Source organism: Cynoglossus semilaevis, chromosome 8, assembly GCF_000523025.1.
Source record: "Cynoglossus semilaevis isolate Cse_v1.0 chromosome 8, Cse_v1.0, whole genome shotgun sequence".
Taxonomy (NCBI): domain Eukaryota; kingdom Metazoa; phylum Chordata; class Actinopteri; order Pleuronectiformes; family Cynoglossidae; genus Cynoglossus; species Cynoglossus semilaevis.
Window position 1 is genome coordinate 15,229,725 of NC_024314.1, and position 20,035 is coordinate 15,249,759.

Consider the following 20,035-nt stretch of genomic DNA (forward strand, 5'->3'; position numbering starts at 1 on the left):
GTTCAACAGCCAAACACATTGGTTTAGTGCAGAACTAATGATTTGGTTCCACTGTGGTCACACTACAGTTTTGGACTCATTTATTTCAGCTCTCATTCTGCAGTTGGACTCAGTTCTCAGGCTAATAGTCTAATAGTCTGAGTGACGAGGACGACGTGACAATGGAGAGGAAACAGTGAAAAAAACCTTATTAAAAGAGTGACAATTTAACATACAGAGAAGTCGGTTCATAAATAACTGACTGATAGGAGAGTGGACGTCAGTTAATGATGACAAGATCTGAGAAATATCATAAATACACTTAATTCACCAAACATCAAATGTCAACTATTTGCCAAAGCAAACAAAGTGGTTAATGGTTTGGTCCACATTGTCTCAGAACCAGACCTTTTAGAGGAAGTCAGTGGTTCAGCAGCTGTTGATCCACTGCTGCCTCCATCACTAAGTGTAAATATGTTTTTTCTGAATCCTTTGTTGTGACACAAACTGACCACAGGAGGCAGCAGTGGACCAGCAGTTACACTAAAGGAATTCTTACAGACTTAGAAAAGGGTTTTAAAACTGCACCACAATTAAACAAACAGGTGCCTTTATTTTAGGTTTTACCTCTCAGTGTCTAACATGAGCCACGGGAAGTGAAAGTGAACTATTATCAGTTGACACAGTGTGTGCAGGTGTGGAACTGAACTGTTGTCGGCGGTCAGCTGATGTCCTTCCAGAGTTCATCTGTGCACGGTTTACTAAACTGCTGCTCTGCAGTGCAGCACGGAGCTCAGCTCCCTCTGGCTCTGCAGCTCATTATATTCTGTAGCAGCTTCAGCAGAGACACTGAGACACGCTGGACTGGGCCGCTGCTGTCTGTTGCTGCTGCTGTCGCTGCTGCTGCTGCTGCTGCTGCTGGAAGAGCTGCTGGCGAATACTAATGACACCAGAACCTCAGAGTCCACACCAGCACAGACCTCAGGAAACAACCAGCTCCTGGTTCTGCAGCAGGTCACGCTGGACCAAGCTACTGCTGCTGAATACTAATGAAACCAGAACCTCAGAGTCCACACCAGCACAGACCTCAGGAAACAACCAGCTCCTGGTTCTGCAGCAGGTCACGCTGGACCAAGCTACTGCTGCTGAATACTAATGACACCAGAACCTCAGAGTCCACACCAGCACAGACCTCAGGAAACAACCAGCTCCTGGTTCTGCAGCAGGTCACGCTGGACCAAGCTACTGCTGCTGAATACTAATGACACCAGAACCTCAGAGTCCACACCAGCACAGACCTCAGGAAACAACCAGCTCCTGGTTCTGCAGCAGGTCACGCTGGACCAAGCTACTGCTGCTGAATACTGATGACACCAGAGCCATCACCAGAGTCCACACCAGCACAAACACTACAGCAGACTGGTTCTTTTTAGAAGATCCACACTGAGAGAAAGACAGTCCACCAGTTCATCTGAACATGTTGTGAACATCTAACCCTGACTCCACCTGCTGCTCTATATCTCTGATATCAACCACTGTCTCCCCCTACTGGTTCCACAGGTTGTCCAGCTGGAGGAGCTGCTGGCTGTGCGACATTCTGTTTTTGTCATTGGGAACGCCGGCACTGGGAAGAGTCAGGTGATGCGCTCCCTGCAGAGAACTTACCAGATCATGAAGCGTAAACCAGTATGGGCCGACCTGAACCCAAAGGCTGTGACCAACGACGAGCTCTTTGGAATCATCAACCCAGCCACCAGGGAGTGGAGAGATGGTGAGTTCAGGGACGATCTGGAAGAGGGCTGGGAATACTGCAGGAACGTTAGAACACTTCATAGAGAACTTATCCAGACAGTTTAAAATGGTCTGAAGAACCAGTCCAACAGTAGAACCACATTTGTTGATACACACATAAAAAGTTTCCAAAACAGGTGCAAAGAGAGACTTAGATTTAGATGTGAGATTAGTCCTGGTTTTGAGATGAGTCTGGTTCTGGTTCCGATTCTGCAGGACTGTTCTCCCACATCATGAGGGAATTGGCCAACGTCACTCACAGTGGACCAAAGTGGATCGTTCTGGATGGAGACATTGACCCCATGTGGATCGAGTCCCTCAACACTGTCATGGATGACAACAAGGTGCGACTAGAACCTGGCTTCTGCTCACGTTCACGAGTCTTGAAGAAGCCGAGGCTGTACTTCTGTGTCTCTAGAACATCCGTGTTCTATCCAACTCCGCTGACTCTCCGTACGTGTTCTTGTTGTCGTTGAATAGGTTCTGACTCTAGCCAGTAACGAGAGAATCCCTCTGAACCCGACCATGAGGCTGGTGTTTGAGATCAGTCACCTTCAAACAGCCACTCCTGCTACCGTCTCCAGAGCAGGTACCTGCTCCTCAGGATGCTGCCAGATCTTCAGATGTTCTCTGAACGGAATCTGCTCTGAGCAAAACAATGTCCTGGCTAATGAGCAGTGGAATGTGGGTCATGTGGTACCAGGCTGAAAAGAAAAAATAAATCACATTATTTATTTCTCATTGATTATCAGTTAATAATACAGTGGGGCTTCAAGATACGAGTTAAATAAACAGCACTCATTTTGTGAAGGGTTCGTGGTATTTAAAGTTCATGACCTCTGACTTAAAGAACCAAGGTGTATTGAACTTTCATCCAGTGGTCGCTGTGTTCACCCCAGGAATCCTCTACATAAATCCAGCTGACCTGGGCTGGAGCCCACCAGTGTTCAGCTGGATCGAGACGAGAGAGGTCCAATCAGAGAAGACCAACCTGACGCTGCTCTTTGACAAGTACATCCCTCCCTGTCTGGAAGCCGTCAGGTCCAGGTGAGGACTTGTGTCCCGTGACCCAGACCTGCTCCGTCTGTACGTAACACATCTGGGCCCTCTCTCATGTCCGCTCCAGGTTTAAGAAGATCATTCCGATCCCGGATCAGAGTCTGGTCCAGGCTCTTTGTTTCCTGCTGGAGTGTCTGCTGACTCCAGAGGCCACGCCCCCAGACTGTCCTAAAGAACTTTATGAACTCTACTTTGTGTTTGCTGCAGTTTGGGCCTTTGGAGGAGCCTTGTTAAACGACCAGGTACTGGACGTCTTTACAGTCGACGTCCACAGAGGGTTTCATCTGTTTCTGACTGGTTTTTGTTCATCTGTGTGAATCTGTGTGTGCGTGTACCTGTGTGTCAGCTGGTGGACTACAGAGTGGACTTCAGTAAATGGTGGCAGTCAGAGTTCAAATCAGTCAAGTTTCCTGCTCAGGGAACAGTCTTTGATTTCTACATCGACCCTGAAACCAGGAGGTTTGAACCTTGGTCCAGGATGGTTCCAGACTTTGTCATGGACCCAGATTGTCCACTGCAGGTACAGACACTCACCTGTGTGCTTCTGTCATCCAATGGTTTTTCTACAATTTAATTTAAAAAGTGAGGACCAGAGACTGGACCAGACTGTGGACTGAAGAGTGGGTTGGACTTCAGTGACATCTTTATAGACCAGTGGTTTATTGTGATAAGAGTTGTCTGTGAATGTAGGTAGTCATTAGTCATTAGTAACAAATACAATGCAGTAATACTTCACTTCTTTGTTCCATTCAGTTAAATGATTAATTCCTCTAATTGATTGTGAGAGGAATGAACATGATCATCTTCATCGCTCGTCCTCTTTCACCTCCACAGGCTTGTCTGGTTCACACCAGAGAGACCATCAGGGTCCGGTACTTCATGGACCGACTCCTGGAGAACCGCCGCCCAGTCATGTTGGTCGGGAACGCCGGCACGGGGAAGTCAGTTCTGGTGGGAGACAAACTGGGATCACTGGACGCTGAGAAATACATGGTCCAGAATGTTCCCTTCAACTACTACACCAGCTCCGCCATGCTGCAGGGTGGGTTTGGTTCTGTAGGATATAGGTGGCGCTGTGGACTCCTTACAAAACATTAATCATTTTCTCTGGGGGTGTACCATTAGTTCTGCCTGAGTTCTTATTCCTTCCCCTCTTCTCCTGCAGCTGTTTTGGAGAAACCTCTGGAGAAGAAGGCTGGACGGAACTATGGTCCTCCAGGCAGCAGGAGACTGGTCTACTTCATCGACGACATGAACATGCCTGAGGTGGACGCGTACGGCACCGTGCAGCCGCACACACTCTTACGTCAGCACATGGACTACAACCACTGGTGAGACGTCAGCTGCTGATCACAGAGTACTTCATATGAGTACAGATGATCACAGAGTACTTCATATGAGTACAGATGATCACAGAGTGTACTTCATATGAGTACAGACATATGAGTACAGATGATCACAGAGTACTTCATATGAGTACAGATGATCACAGAGTACTTCATATGAGTACAGATGATCACAGAGTACTTCATATGAGTACAGATGATCACAGAGTACTTCATATGAGTACAGATGATTACAGATTACTTCATATGAGTACAGATTATCACAGAGTACTTCATATGGTTCTGAGTAGAGTTCTGGGCAGGATCAGTCCAGTACTGACAGCCTGGACAGGTTTTAGACTTGGAGTTAGGAGGAAAGATGAGCCGCAGAAAGAGAAGCAGATACTGGAGCAGCGGTGTGTGTGTGTGTGTGTGTGTGTGTGTGTTTTCTCTCTCAGGTACGATCGTAATAAACTGCTTCTGAAAGAAATACACAACGTCCAGTACGTGTCCTGCATGAACCCCACGGCTGGAAGCTTCACTATCAATCCTCGACTGCAGGTACACACACGCAGAATACTGTGTTCCTCTCTTCTAAATATGTCCATGGTTATTACCTCTCTGCATCTGCAGAAAGATGGAACCGATGGTACACACACTGTTCACTTTACGGTAACCTGAGGTCATGAGAACAAATCACCAAATAGTACTGGACCATGGTTCAACTGAGAGGAGGAGAATCAAAGAGCACTCACTCTCCTCCACCCTCACAGGAATAATACAGTTTTCCTCTTCTTCCTCTTCTTCCTCTTCCACAGCTCTTCCACTCATTAATACAGTTTTCCTCTTCTTCCTCTTCCACAGCTCCTCCACTCACTTGCTGTGTTTTACACCAACTGTGGACAAACTGTTGTTTTAACAAATCAAATCTTCTTCTCCTCCAGGAGACTGGCAGCGAACTACATTTTGCACAGGCCCTAAATTAATTTGTCAGCTTTTGCACCTCCTGTTAATAAAGCATTATTTTAAAAATCAAAAAACCTCCTCTTCCTCCCTCTGCAGCGTCACTTCACCGTCTTCGCTCTCTCCTTCCCTGGAGCTGAAGCTCTGAGCACCATCTACTCCTCCATCCTGTCTCAGCACCTGAGAGGAGAAGGTTTCAGCTCGGCTCTACAGAGGAGCTGCTCCTCTCTTGTCCACCTAGCTCTGGCCGTGCACCAGCGCGTCTCCTCCACCTTCCTGCCCACGGCCGTCAAGTTCCACTACATCTTCAACCTGAGGGACCTCTCCAACATCTTTCAGGTGAGTACAGAGGCACATTTATTTGTTATTAGAGCCGTAGAATTAGCACAAAGACACAACACATCTGTGGTGCAGCTAACCAAAGAACCAACCAATGGAGACCTTTATCACCTGGCCCACTTCCTGTAGTTCACTACAGTTACTGGGCCACATCATTTGTCCTGTGGTCCTTGTTTCAGCTCAGCATGTTTCAACCACATGAGTTAGTATAGCACGATTAACCAAACTGTCTAGGGTGTTACCCCTCCCTTACTCCACCCTTGCCTGCTGTGATTGGCTGCAGCTCCCACCTGACTCTGAGGAGTTTGTACTGATTATAGGTTGGTAACCCATGTCCTGAAAACTCAGGTTAAATCTAAAGTCAAACACTACCAAAATGTGTCTGGTCCTGAAGTGGGCCAGAAACTCGTCTAAAAATGTGTAAAACTCCTTCTCTGAAGAAACATTTGAATGTCTGGGTCTGGGTTCACACTGTGATTCGAGTATGTAAGGTCAAAGTGGATGATGCAGAATCTCCTTTCTGGAGAGACTGTTGAAAAATGTCTCTTCTCATGAAGAGTGAGGAGAAGGAGGAGGTGAAAAGACTGAGAGCAGTCTGACTGTTCTCACATCTCCTCCTCTGTGTTTTTATCATCACAGGACAAAAGGCTCTCTTTGATTTAGAAACAGCCGCTCTCAAAAATGTCCCTGAGTTTTTTTTCCTCTTCTTTCTCTGATGACTCTCCACGGCTGAAGTCATTAGGGAGAACTTTTAATGGAACTGTTCACTTGGCAGCAGCAGCCGAAGGTAACTCTATCTTATAAATATAATTATTTTTAATGAGGCTGAAGGAAGAGGAGCTCAGACGGTGACTGGGAGTTTGACACAGAAGAAACTTCAGTTCTTGTTGTAAAGAAAAAGATTCAAATGGATCTTTTTTTAACGTTGTTGATGCTGGGAACTGTGTTCTTTTTGCTAATTGCTGTCATTGGCTAAATGTTGTAGTTCATAAAACGGTCTCTCTACAAAAGTGTGTGTGTTGATGTGACAGAGCAGCAGATGTCTGTGGTTGAAGAAGACCAAAGAGGAGAAGTGAGGGGGTCCAGAAAACAGCTTTCATTTTGAGAATTGCATAAAGTTTCCAGACGGGAACGTTGTCAGAGATCCGGCTCTTGACTCTCGGCCGCTCCGATCTGCAGGCAGGTCTGCAGACCTGTCGACAACATGTCAGAGTAGATGAAGTCAGTGAGGCTGAGGCAGAGACAGGGAGAAGATGAGAGGAGGACGAGGAGGAGGAGGGGGGGCAGAGTGTTAGGCTGCAGCATCATTTCTCTGTTTTCAGGCTGTTGTTCGTGTTTGTGTCTGAAAACATGTGTCAGCTTCTCAGCAGAGAAACAGTGGAGTCTGACACTGAGACACAACTGTGTGAACGGGACTCCTCTGAGACACAACAACAACAACAACACTCCTTAGACAGCACAGCTGGAGGAGGTGCAGGAGGAGAGACAGGGGGAGGCAGAGGAGGAGGGAGAAGTTATTGCTCCTCAGTTTTCTCCTTCGAGAAGACACAACAACTTTGTTTATTTCAAACATTCAGGTTCTGGTTTCATGATCTGAGCTCCGACATGAAGATCAGACTCTGATGAATTCTGCTGATGAGACTTTGACCTTTACTCTCTTTGTTTGACCTTGATTCTTTCTTCAGGGCATCTTGTTCTGCACCAGTGAGTGTCTGAAAACATCGGTGGACCTGCTGAAGATCTACCTTCACGAGTCCAACAGAGTCTACAGAGACAAACTGCTGGACGAGCAGGACTTTCAGCTCTTTGACCAACTTCAGGTGGACACTGTGAAAAAATTCAACGAGGTGAGACATTCAAAAACTCCAACAGTAAGTTGGACATGGACGCTCAGGGTCTGAAAGGACAGTCAGGGTCTGGACTCTCAGGGTCTCGGTTTTTCTATGGTTCAGTTCCGAATTCTTATTTTTACAATTTCGTTTTTCTTTAAAACTCTTGACACAACTGAGCCTCAGACAAAATAATCACCTTCCAAGTACAAGTACACACACACACACACACACACACACAGTCTGACATTGTATGACAATGGGTGTGAGTTTACAGTTTGTTTATGTTTCAGTTTTGTTTCTTTCTGCATTTACAACTCCAATAATCCTGATAACCATCATAATATAAATCAGCAGCAGAGGCCTGAGGCCTGAGGCCTGAGGTCTGAGGTCTGGACAATTCCTGGCTCAGGTCATTAAAACAGAAACACAGCTAACAAACCTGTGGGCTCCTGACCTCGCCTTACTAATGGACACACTGATGCTAAAGGACAAACACAGGATAAATTAGCCATTAGCTGTGACTGAAGCCAAAAACCTGGTCTGACCCCGAGTTACTCAGAATAGATGGATATACAGTATCTGTGCTGTACCCTGACTTACTGATGTGAGCAAGAGGAGCAGGAAAACCAGCTGGTCTCAGCTCAGGTCTCTGGGCTCTAGTTCAGGTCTCTGAGGCATTCAGTCTTCAGATGATATATTTGCACAGCCGATGTCCTCCTTGTGTCCCAGTCCAGCTGGTCTTTATTCTGACTCCGGTGTCCATGTCACTGCCTCAGGACCTGGAGGACTCTGTTCTGGACCAAACCAAGGACCTCAACATCTACTGTCACTTTGCCCAAGGACTTGGTGAGACCAAGTACATGAGTGCTGAATCCTGGAGCAGCTTGAGGAAAACCCTGCTGGAGGCTCTTGACAACTACAACGAGGTCAACGCCACATTGAACCTGGTTCTGTTTGAAGACGCCATGTCTCACATGTGAGTAGACCAGAACAGGTTCTACTGAGAGTTTGGTCAAGTGGTTCTATCACCCTGGACCAGCGGTTCCCAAACTTTTTTGGATGCACACCCACGTCTGTATCCAACCAGTTCCCCCCACTTTCCAGGGGGAAAAAAAAAAAAAAACGCAACAAGCTTTTGTTATGAATGCAGCGTGTTTGGTCATGTATGAGGTCATGAGCCTACATGCATTTATTATTAATACCAGGGGGAATTATTTTATTCATTATTATTAAATAAAATATCAGCTTTTGATTTTAAATTTTACAAAGGAAATGTTTTGTCTACATACTGCGTGGAAAAATCTAAGGTCTATTAACTAGACATGACTAGACACTCAGTGAAACCTCTGAGGAACTAGAAGTAAAACATTATAAGACAACAAGAACCCAGTGGAACTTGAAAAAATAACTTCTTCTTTGTCTTCAGTTGACTCCTGACTCTGGTTCTCCTCCTCTTCCTCCTTTTTCTTCTTCTTCTTCTTCTCCCCGTCTGACCTCTGGCCTTTTTCTTCTTCTTCTTCTTCTCTCCGTCTGACCTCTGCACACCAACATTAGCTGCAGGATAAACCGGATCCTGGAGTCTCCTCGTGGGAATGCTCTGCTGGTGGGAGTGGGTGGAAGTGGGAAACAGAGTCTGACTCGTCTGGCTGCCTTCATCTCCAACCTGGAGGTGTTCCAGATCACTCTCAGGAAAGGTTACAGCCTGAGTGACCTGAAGGTGTGGAGACCACCACACAGCTGCTGATGTTCTTCACACGGATGTTCTCCAGCTGCTCAGGCTCTAGCACGTGAACAGCATCAGTGTCTTCTCTCTCATCATCTCTGTCTCCTCCCTCCATCAGAGTGACCTGGCCTCGCTCTACATCAAAGCTGGAGTGAAGAACATTGGTACCGTGTTCCTCATGACTGACGCGCAGGTGTCAGATGAGAAGTTTCTGGTTCTGGTCAATGATTTACTGGCGTCAGGTAAAAGTTGGATCTTGTTCACCATTGGCTGTGGCTGAAGTTCTGACTCAGTGACAGTAAATGAGACCAGGAGCATGGTTATGATGTTTCCAGGAGAAATTCCAGAACTGTTCCAAGATGACGAGGTGGAGAACGTCATTGGCAGCGTGAGACCAGAGGTTCGATCTTCAGGACTGGTGGACACCAGGGAGAACTGCTGGAAGTTCTTCATCGACAGAGTTCGACGACAACTCAAGGTGAGCTGGACAAACAGTGTGTGTGTCTGCGTGTGTGTGTGTAGACACTAATGTAAAGGCATCTATTTTTAAATGTCTACCACGGCTGTTAGTAATCGTCACATATCTTGCGACCATTTTTTGGTGCGAAAGAAAAACTTTAAACTGAGGCGATGACATCACTCTGACCAGGAAGTGCATGTTTGGGAGATGCTTTTTTTTCTCACATTATCTTGTTGGCAGAATCAAACCTGCTGCAGTTCAGTCTCACATCATTTTGCTGTTCCTTCCCATGGGAGAGGAGAAGAGGTTTATCTTGTCGTCATTACACTCTGAACTCACCTCTACCTCCAGCAGCTCCATCTTCCCCGGTCCTGCAGGAGGAATGAAGCAGACGGACGGAGCAGCACGGATCTGTTCAGATCTGTGTCTCTGAAATTAACAAAAGGATAGAGAACGAGGTTCCACACAGAACAGATTCTGCTGTAATTTTCCTGACACGTTCCACTGCAGTCGCTCCGAGCAAAGAAAATAACCAATTTTCGGAAAACTGGGGACGTTCATGAAATAAATGAGTTTTTAGGGGAGACCATCTGTCGTTAAACGTTTTCTCAGAGGCAGATAATATCTAAAAGTCCTGAAGAGTACTTTAACATCTGAACTTTAGCTGTTTTTGCTTATTGCTCAGTGGCCTTGTTGCTGACGTTAAGCAGTTCTCAGTCTGATAAAAAGTTAATTATTGCCTTTCTTCACTTCTGCTTTTTTACATCTCACGTCGTTGTTTAATTTATTAGTCTGTGTTTGGCTGCTGGGTAAACAGTCAGACTTTAAACATTCATGCAGTCTGACTGCTCGCTCTTCAAATGTCTACTTCATTAGTCACAGCTGACTTAGCTGACATCTCTATGACACTGTGTGTCTCCAGGTGGCGCTGTGTTTCTCTCCTGTTGGAAACAAACTCAGGGTTCGCAGCAGGAAGTTTCCTGCAGTGGTGAACTGCACGGCCATTGACTGGTTCCACGAATGGCCACAGGAGGCGCTGGAGTCTGTCAGCTACAGGTTCCTGCAGGAGGTGGAGAATATTGAAGTGAGTAATATTAATACTTAAAAAAAACACACAGTTTAAGTAAAACTTACTGAAAATATTTTTAAAAATCAGTGTATCTTCAGAGTGACTCAGTGGCACATTTGTATGTGACTGTTTTAAAATGCTTGTTATACAGAAGTCCATAGAGAAAATCAGTGATTTTAGCTCAGACCAAAGTCCAAGGAAAAAATCTGTGTTCAAAATGTCAGCCACAATAGCAATAAAATAATTGAACAGAGCAGCAGAAGAAAAGCACTTTATCACTGATGTGAACTAAGACTCTGAGGTTGAGGAAACTCTCCAACTGCCCATTCTTTCTGATCTACCTGCTCACAGCCTGAAGTGAAGGAGTCTGTGAGTAAATTCATGGCCTACGTTCACACCAGTGTGAACCAGACGTCCAGGGAGTATCTGTCCAATGAGAGGCGCTACAACTACACCACACCCAAGTCCTTCTTGGAGCAGATCAAGCTGTACGGCAGCCTGCTGAGCCAAAAGAGCAAAGACCTGACCACCAAGAGTGAACGTCTGGAGAACGGTCTACAGAAGCTCAACAGCACCTCCTCTCAGGTAGTACACCCCCACCAGGTAGCCTACCGGCAGTACTTTCACATCAATTCATGACTATACAGTTTAAACATTTGTTTATTATTAGAATATCTCAGTAGTGAAAGTAAAACAATAAGGTGGCTTAATACATGGCTCCTGGCCCAGTTTAGTATGAAACACTGTCTATAAAAATACACATCAGAGGGGTCTCTCCGCCATCCCTTCATCAGTTTGAGGGTCCATGGAAATCCTCTGTCTATAAGAATATTTTTTTAAACAAATTATGTCTAACTCCTAAAAACAACACTGCTTTAATCTGCTTAAGCCCTAACAGATTAAAGTGAACGTCGTCTTTCTGTAGGTAATTATCAGACTGGATTTTGTAGCCTTGACTCCAAGTTTACATCCCATAATTCACACCGACAGTTCACACAGCAGCAGCTGATGTAAGATTAAAAATAGCTTTAAGCTTTTTAAAACTGGTGAAGAGGAAAACAAAAAATAAAAAAGTCAGGTCTTAGTGCAGCATCAAAAGATTCAAATCAAAGCAATTGAAGTCCATAGAGAAAATCAGTGATTTTAGCTCAGACCAAAGTCCATGGAGAAAATCAGTGATTTTAGCTCACAGACATGCATGGGCTGCTGGGACACTAGTGCCTCTTGTGGTCAGTTTGTGTCCTTGAGGTTAACCATAGACAGGATTTCAGCGAGTAAATTCAGTTACTCTACACAACACATCTCAACGCCTTAGTCACGTCATCACAGGAAGCGTCATTAGACACTGGTCATTTTTGTCAAAATGTTGTTTTCATTTCTCTGTTGTCATTGTGTTTATTTGACCGACAACAAACAAACGTTATTGTTCAATTCAGGGCAGAAACACAGGTCGTTGACCTTTAACCTTTAGTCAATACGCAGCTATTGCCACTGATTCTTTTCCCTTTATCATCTGTACACTCCATGTCATCACATTTTTTTGTGTGTTACAGACATGAATATTTCAAAACCAACACACAGTATGACTCTGTGTGTATGAATTAATTAGACATTCTCTCTCCACAAATACACACACACACATAGACATGCCCTGCTTTATATTGACATCAAGCCACTAGTGCCTCCCACACACACACACACACGCACACACACTCATCTGCTGACGTCAGTGCAGTAAAATCCTGCCTGTGTTTCTTTAATATGAGAATTCAGTGAACGGAGAAGAGAAACAACAGCAGCCCAGCAGGTTGTTGGTTCATTGTTGTTGATCTGCCTCTGCCCACTGCCCATTTATTAACCATGGATGGGGGTGGGCAGGTCAGAGACACAGTGGGATGTGAACCCCTTACCCTGAAAGTGAGCTTAAACCTAGAACACAGACGAGTTCCAACCTTCGTCCTGGGACCGGACATGAACACAGCACCTGCAGGTGCAGTGTCCAAGGACACATGGGCCCAAGTGTCACTGATGTCAGAGCCGCAGTGGTAATAGTGGAGACGAGCGAGCAGTTCAGAATATTGACACTGTCTTTGTGGACTGCCCCCCCGACCCCCAACCCCGCCTGTTCATCATGTTGATGTTCCACTCTGGGCTCATCTAATGTTCCTGCGGAACCCGGTTACTCACACACTCACACACTGATTTGCTGCTGTTAATTAGCCGACACTCAGGTCTGAAAACACTGCTGTTGTTTTTATTTCCCCAGTGAAACAAAGTGATTTAGTCTGAGGGAGAAGACTCTGTTCCTGTTACTGTTCCTCTTTGTTTCCTTCAGTCCCTGATTGGTACTTTTTGTTTCTGTTGTACCTGTTTGTGCCTGACGTTACTCTCCAGGTTTTTTTTGGTCTGTTCGCATTCATTTTGTGATAAAAATCTAAGGTACTTTTTCTACCTGGGCGGTCTAATCTTCATCTCCTCCTCTCCTCCTCCTTCTTCTCCCCTCTGACAGGTGGATGACCTGAAGGCCAAACTGGCTGCTCAGGAGGTGGAGCTCACACAGAAGAACGAGGATGCAGACAAACTCATTCAGGCAAGAGAAAACAACAACAACAGACAGCTCTTCTACTGTCGGTGTGTTCAATGTCTGGCTCTGGGGCCATCTGTGGTACATGGACAGATGTATAGTCCATACCTGACATTTCTAAAATGTTTTTACTCTCACTTTTTACAGACCGTTATTTTTGACACTAGCTTTTTTTAATTAAAACAACTGTTAGATTAGTTTGTTTTGTTTTTTTAACCTATTTTGTGAACTTGTGGCGGTGTCTGACTTAATGTTTTGATTCTTGGCTACAGGCTTGATTCAGACTGTCTCTCTTTTTTGCTGCACCTGCTGTATTTTGATCTGGAGGATTTCTGGAGGATTGTTATTCTAATCTAAGATTTTAATAAATACATGTTTTGATTTAGCAGTAATCAGCATATTACTCAGTCAGCTGTTTACTCTTTCTCTGCTCAAAGTCAGGAAATGACCTTTAAAAACCTTTACAGTTCCACATCAGCAGATATTTGAGAATCAGAACCTTCACCTGTGAATAATCCACTCATGGATTCCTGCTGCTGCTGATGTTGATGATCAGCCTCAGAGTAGAAGGTTTAGGGTCGTGACCTTCTGATGGTTTTGTGTTGTAGACATTTCTTTGTTCTTACAGACTTCAGTGCAGATTTTGTGATATCTAGTTTCTTTTCATACTTTTATCCTGCCGTTGAACTAAGACTGCAGACTGAGAGGAGCAGAGAGACGGCTACATCCTAGTCAGAGTGGCTGGATGAAGAACTGCAGGAGAAGACATGGATGGTTGTAAAAATAAGCTCAGCAGATGGTGGAGGTCCAGAGTTGTTCTGAATGTTTTCTCTACTTCCACAGGTGGTGGGTGTAGAGACAGAGAAGGTCTCCAAAGAGAAGGCTGTGGCAGATGAAGAAGAACACAAGGTGGCAGCCATCGCTGTGACTGTCACTGCTAAACAGAAGGACTGTGAAGAAGATCTGGCCAAAGCTGAACCTGCTCTGATCGCAGCTCAGGAAGCGCTGAACACACTCAACAAGGTCGGTCTGTTAGCAGCTGTGTTAGCATCACTTTCTTTCCCAGGTTCAGTGTAATGAAAATAAGAAACCTTTGACTCCAGATTGTCCTTGAGCAGTGTTAAACATACAAGAATCTCAGGATTATTTTAAATGAGTTTTTATTTTCTGATCGGTTAGATTGAAGATTGATGTTTTTTTTTCAATAAATACGTTTTTCTTACTTATGTATTCCCCTCCTTAAGAACAACCTGACGGAACTGAAGTCCTTTGGTTCTCCAGTGACGGCTGTGACCAATGTGACAGCAGCTGTCATGGTTCTGATGGCTCCCGGTGGAAAAGTTCCCAAGGACCGTGGCTGGAAGGCAGCCAAAGTGATGATGGCCAAGGTGGACGCTTTCCTGGATTCACTGGTCAACTTTGATAAAGAGAACATTCCAGAAGCTTCTCTCAAAGCCATCCAGCCATATCTGCAGGTGAGACTGTGGGGATTTTTTTTTTAATCAAACATTTATTAAACCAAAGTTCATAGAGAAAATCAGTGATTTTGGCTCAGCAGCACTGATTTTCTCTGTAGAGTTTTGTATTGTGTAGGACAGTGTTGTGCAGTCATAGCTGCAGCAACATGTTTTAATTATCTCTTTTTTAATTAAGTCTGACTCTAACAGCAGCAGCACAGTGTCTTTGTGAGTTGAACTCATAAGTTTGAATTATTTTGTATGAACAGACAATGTGACAGTAGCACATTACGACTGTCAGGCATTCAATTCCCTCTCAGAGAAAATGATGAGAGTTAATGATGTGAAATGAATTTAACAGAGTCAGTGATTTTACAGTTCAGTGAAGCAGATGTTTGTTCTGTCATCGCAGCAGCTGGAGCAAAAGAAAAATCCTCAGTTAGTTCTCTGTGTACACCTGTGAGAGAAAGGAAAGTTAAACCTAAGACCTTTAGACTTTTTAATCAGGAAATGACATGAGATTTGACTGAGATGTCTCTCTGTCAGGTGTTTGACTGATCACAGAACCACGACTGTTCTCCCAACTGTTTTTCTCATTTTTGGCTTTCTTCAAGATGTGTGTGGAGGACTTTCTTTAGAACATGTTTTTTCTTTAGCCTTAGTTTAGAACTAAACTAAAGTATGTATTTTTAGTTACAAGTCAAATGTAAAAGATTTACCAGTAGTTTTAATCAGGTTAGCTTCTGCTTCTGATTGTATTCAGCTTTTATTCAGAGCTATCTGTGTGCTAGCTGCAAACTATTTTACCGTGCTTGGCACAGAGGTGAAGTCGATGCTAGGATTTCTTGCTTTAGCCGTCATTACATGTTGTTGTATTTTGTGGCTAACTATACTATACTAACTGTATTTGGGCGTGTTTATAATTTATCTGATAATATCTAATGTTGAAAATTTGTTTCTCCAGGATCCTGAGTTCAAACCTGACCTGGTGGCCTCCAAGTCCCTTGCCGCTGCTGGTCTCTGCTCCTGGGTTCTGAACATCGTGAAGTTCTATGAGGTTTACTGTGAGGTGGAGCCCAAACGTCAGGCTCTGAAAAAGGCAAACGCTGAGTTGGCTGCTGCTCAGGAGAACCTGTCTTCAATCAAGAACAAGATCCAGGTCAGGGACCAGTCTGACACAGAGGCCTGTGGTTAGCATGTCTCTGTGGACCCCAGGAGCTCAGACAAATGTCCATGTCTTTATTCACATTGGACATCTTTAGCTACTGCTAAAGGTTAGCTAGGAAGAAGACCTGACGAATAGGTGAAAAATAGAATAGAATGAGGTTCAATGACATGTCGGCTCTGAAGAAGTAAAAATTTGAACTTTGGAGATTAATATTTATGTCCGTATGATTGACAGCTGACAGTGATTTCACAGCAGCTTTTCTACAGACTTTTCCTGTTCATTCGTCTTCAACTAAACCCTTCAGTTTAAAGAGAACAAACACAGCAGTCAATGTGCTGAGTACAGGAGTCAAACCTTGGCCACAGCCTCCGTTAGTGTCGTGTTCCAGTCCCCATCACTGTCGGAGCACAGAGCAGAGGTGAAATAATTAAACCTGTGTCTGTGCTCTCTAATCCACTCTGTCCCTCTGCTAATCCACATCCACACCAGGGTTTAATCCCCAACACAACCACTCGGTTTTCTATAATTGTCAAGGACTTAAAACTTTTCCTCAGAGTTCATCTGGAGACAGGTGACAAACATTTGTTTTCGTTTTCTTCTCTGGGTCACAGCTCCTGGACGAGAACTTGGCCAGACTGACGGCCAAGTTTGAAAAAGCTAAAGAAGAAAAACAAAAGTGTCAGCAGGAGGCGGAGTCGACGGCACGGACAATTTCACTGGCCAATCGTCTGGTGAGTCATGTGTCTGTGACTTCAACTCTGGGATGTTTGTTGAAAATGTTCCACTCTTGGTGTAGTCTCTGAGGTCACTCACCTTTGAGGGTCACCGATAGATAAACATGAGAAGAGTAAGAATTTTTCAGACGCAGATCCTGGACAGCAAATGCAGATTTCACTTTTTTTTTCATCCTGGGTGTTGTTTTCTTGGGGGGTGTCAGGTTGGTGGTCTGGCCTCAGAGAATGTGCGCTGGGCTGAGGCTGTAGGAAACTTCAAGAACCAGGAGAGGAACCTCTGTGGAGATGTTCTTCTCATTACGGCCTTCATCTCCTACCTGGGCTACTTCACCAAACAGTACCGTCTGCAGTTGATGCTCCACAGCTGGAGACCATACTTCAGTCAGCTGAAGGTGAGGAAGACGGCAGACTTTACACTTTCTGACCCTGATCTTTGTTTAAGTGGCTCTGTTACGTCATCTGCCTCAGGTGCCGATACCTGTGACCCCTGACCTGGACCCTCTGACCATGCTGACGGACGACGCAGATATTGCCGCCTGGCAGAATGAGGGTCTTCCTTCAGACAGGATGTCCACTGAGAATGCCACCATCCTCACGTCCTGTCAGCGCTGGCCCCTCATGGTGGACCCCCAGCTTCAGGGTATCAAGTGGATCAAGAACAAGTATGGAGATGATCTGAGGGTGATCCGCATTGGACACAAAGGGTAATTAACAAAAACAAACAAACTCTCGATAGATGGAAATTCAGTGTCACTGTTACTGGGCTCAAAGTTTGAACTCGGTGTTAGACCAAAAGAACTCCCGCTGTTTTTTCTCAAAGATACCTGGACGACATAGAACGAGCTCTTGCCGCAGGAGATGTGGTTCTGATTGAGAACCTGGAGGAGACTCTAGATCCTGTTCTTGGACCTCTGCTGGGAAGAGAGACCATCAAGAAGGGAAGGTAGGGAAACGTTTTATGGTGTTTTATCTGAGAATTCCAGGAAGAGTCTAGTTCTCTTGTTGACGATGTTTCCACTGAGAAGAACATTAACAAGTGATGTGGTTCTCTGGTCCTGGACTCAGATATATTAAGATTGGGGATAAGGAATGTGAGTACAAGCCAAACTTCAGACTCATCCTTCACACCAAACTGGCCAACCCTCACTACCAGCCCGAGCTTCAGGCCCAGTGCACGCTGATCAACTTCACAGTGACCAGAGACGGTCTGGAAGACCAGCTGTTAGCTGCTGTGGTCAGCATGGAGAGACCAGACCTGGAGGAGCTAAAGGTAAGGAGCAACAGACGAAAAAGACTTCAGTCTTTGTCAACCACTGGACCACCAGACCAAAGTCCATAGAGAAAATCAGTGATTTTAGCTCACAGAGTTTATTAGTTTAGCTTCTTCCAAACACTTAACTTTATCTATGTGTCAGGGATTCATAAACCCAGAACCTTAAAACATTTAAGAAAATGTAATGAAGTTAATGAATGTGTGGTCACATTGAGTCTGAAAAATGTCCCCAAACGTCAACAGTAGGCTGAAGGTTCTTCTTTTGGCTGGGTTTTTAACCCATGGTAATTATGTGCGTACTAATTAGTAAGTCACTTCACCAATGCAGTTAATTAAGTTTCAATAGAATTCTTTGTAAATGTCAATCCAAAACACTTTTGAATGAATTGGACCTAAACAGTCATGTAGTTAGAAACAGGTTCAGGCAAAAAAACATTTGAATAGAAATAATTCTGCCATTAAAGAAAAGTCAGTCTTGTTTCCCCGCAGCAAAAATCAATGACAGAATCACTGATCAATCAGTGATCAATCAGTAACAAATTGACAGAGAGAAGGTTCCAGTTCTTTGTCTCTGTTTCCTTTTATTCTCAAACCAAATCCAGCTCCACGTCGATGAGACAACGCGTCTCCAGAGTTTGAACCTGGAGTCTCATCTCCTCTCATCCTAAATCAATGGGCTCTCATTAAGTCTGAAGTAGAGGAGCAGTTTAGTACCGACTCCGTGTCACCTGGAACTGTTCCTGTTACTGTATGGCTCCTTCATTTATCTTCAGCCTTTTATGTTTAATTGTGTCTTTGTCGGATCCTCCAGAGACCCTCAGGAGTCAGGTCCACATTCTCCTCCTCACAGTCACAGAGGAGGCTGTCTTCTCCTTCTCCTCATGAATGGGTTTGAGGGTCCTTTATGTGGAGACCCTGGACCCCCGGCTCTGATGAGGAGGAGGAGGAGGATGAAGCTCAGATCTTTGATCAGCCGGACTTGTTTAGAACCAGAATCCTGTGGTTAAGGTTGTTGTTAACGTTGGTTTGTGTTTCTCGGAGTTAATGAGCAGCAGACGCTGACGATCTCTCTCCTCCTCCTCCTCTTCCTCCCCGTCTTCTTTCTCCTCGCTGTGAATGTAAATGTTGGTAATTAAAGCAAAGCTCCAGCAGCTGCTGCTCGTCTCATCCTCCATCTACCGTTCTCACGTCAGATGTTTGAAAACCTTCGGTTCTGTTACTCTTTCTTCGGGCAATTAGTACCAAACGTGTCCACAGTCACTTCCTGTGGTCCATTAAGGCAGCGACTCTGTTACAGTCAGTGGACGTGGCTGTGTCCTGGTTCTACTTAATGACTGTGTCTGCTTTGTCCTCCTCACTTAGCCACCAGCTCACTGACTCCTTCCTTCTTCCATCCTTCTTTCCTTCCTCCCGTCCTTTCCCCCCCCCCCCCCCCTCCTCGTCCCTCTGCCCTGGACCTCACAGTGAAGGAGAGCGGTGTCTTCTTCAGCTCTGTCCAGTGATTCACCAACACTGGTCTCAGGTCAGAGGTTCTGAGGATCAGCTCTGATTAATGAGCAGTTCAGAGCTGAAGGTGGAGGTTTGAGGTGGTGGAGGTCGGTGGTTCTGATCCCCCCCCCCTCCTCCTCCTCCTCCTCCTCCACCTCCTCTTCCTCCCCTCCTCCCTGTTTGTTGTTGATAAACCTTCAGCTCAGAGTCAATGAAAGTCACATCTTTGTTCCTGTCACTGATTCTGGAACTTTTTAAAAACATATTTAATGAGTTTATCTTCAGCTGAGGCTGGGAGAAAAAGACAGCCCCCCGTCCTCCCTCGTCCTCCCCCTGACTCATTTAGCCCAGAAAATACATTTCTGAGGATAAGGAGCTTAAAATGTCAAAGGAGGCGGGGGAGGAAGGGTGTGTGTTTGTTTGTGTGTATATGTATGTGTGTGTGTTGGGGTGAGGGGCACAGTAGGATCAGAACCAGACCTTTTCCAAACAAAGACCAGACCATTCTGTTCTTTTAACAAAAAAAATCCACTTCCTGTTCATGCGTCCACTTTCCTTCAACACCAAGAGTTTTTTTTATTATCAGAAAATAAAGATAAAATATCTTTATTAAAGTTAAAGTTTATTGATTGAAAATCTTTTCTTAAACCAGGATGTGGTTCAAAACCCTGAACTCTCTCCTCTTGGGGACATTCTGTCCTCCTCTCCTCCTCTTCCTCTATCAGGGACATTCTGTCCTCCTCTCGGGGACTTTCTGTCCTCTCCTCTCGGGGACACTCTGTCCTCCTCTC

General features: G+C 45.0%; 1 protein-coding gene across 1 annotated transcript in view; it reads left to right on the top strand.

Annotated features, from left to right (window-relative positions):
• The window catches only part of dnah9 (dynein, axonemal, heavy chain 9), a 51,821-nt gene that overhangs the window by 18,624 nt on the left and 13,162 nt on the right, over positions 1–20,035 (top strand). Inside the window, 26 exon segments of the mRNA XM_025057695.1 lie at positions 1,540–1,750; positions 1,987–2,114; positions 2,251–2,359; positions 2,670–2,817; positions 2,897–3,071; positions 3,176–3,349; positions 3,664–3,871; positions 3,995–4,160; positions 4,613–4,715; positions 5,217–5,456; positions 7,142–7,303; positions 8,065–8,264; positions 8,843–9,005; positions 9,130–9,253; positions 9,347–9,489; positions 10,394–10,555; positions 10,892–11,125; positions 13,050–13,130; positions 13,968–14,147; positions 14,369–14,599; positions 15,546–15,740; positions 16,361–16,480; positions 16,687–16,875; positions 16,952–17,187; positions 17,304–17,426; positions 17,549–17,753. Coding sequence (XP_024913463.1) covers positions 1,540–1,750; positions 1,987–2,114; positions 2,251–2,359; positions 2,670–2,817; positions 2,897–3,071; positions 3,176–3,349; positions 3,664–3,871; positions 3,995–4,160; positions 4,613–4,715; positions 5,217–5,456; positions 7,142–7,303; positions 8,065–8,264; positions 8,843–9,005; positions 9,130–9,253; positions 9,347–9,489; positions 10,394–10,555; positions 10,892–11,125; positions 13,050–13,130; positions 13,968–14,147; positions 14,369–14,599; positions 15,546–15,740; positions 16,361–16,480; positions 16,687–16,875; positions 16,952–17,187; positions 17,304–17,426; positions 17,549–17,753 — 4,410 coding nt within the window.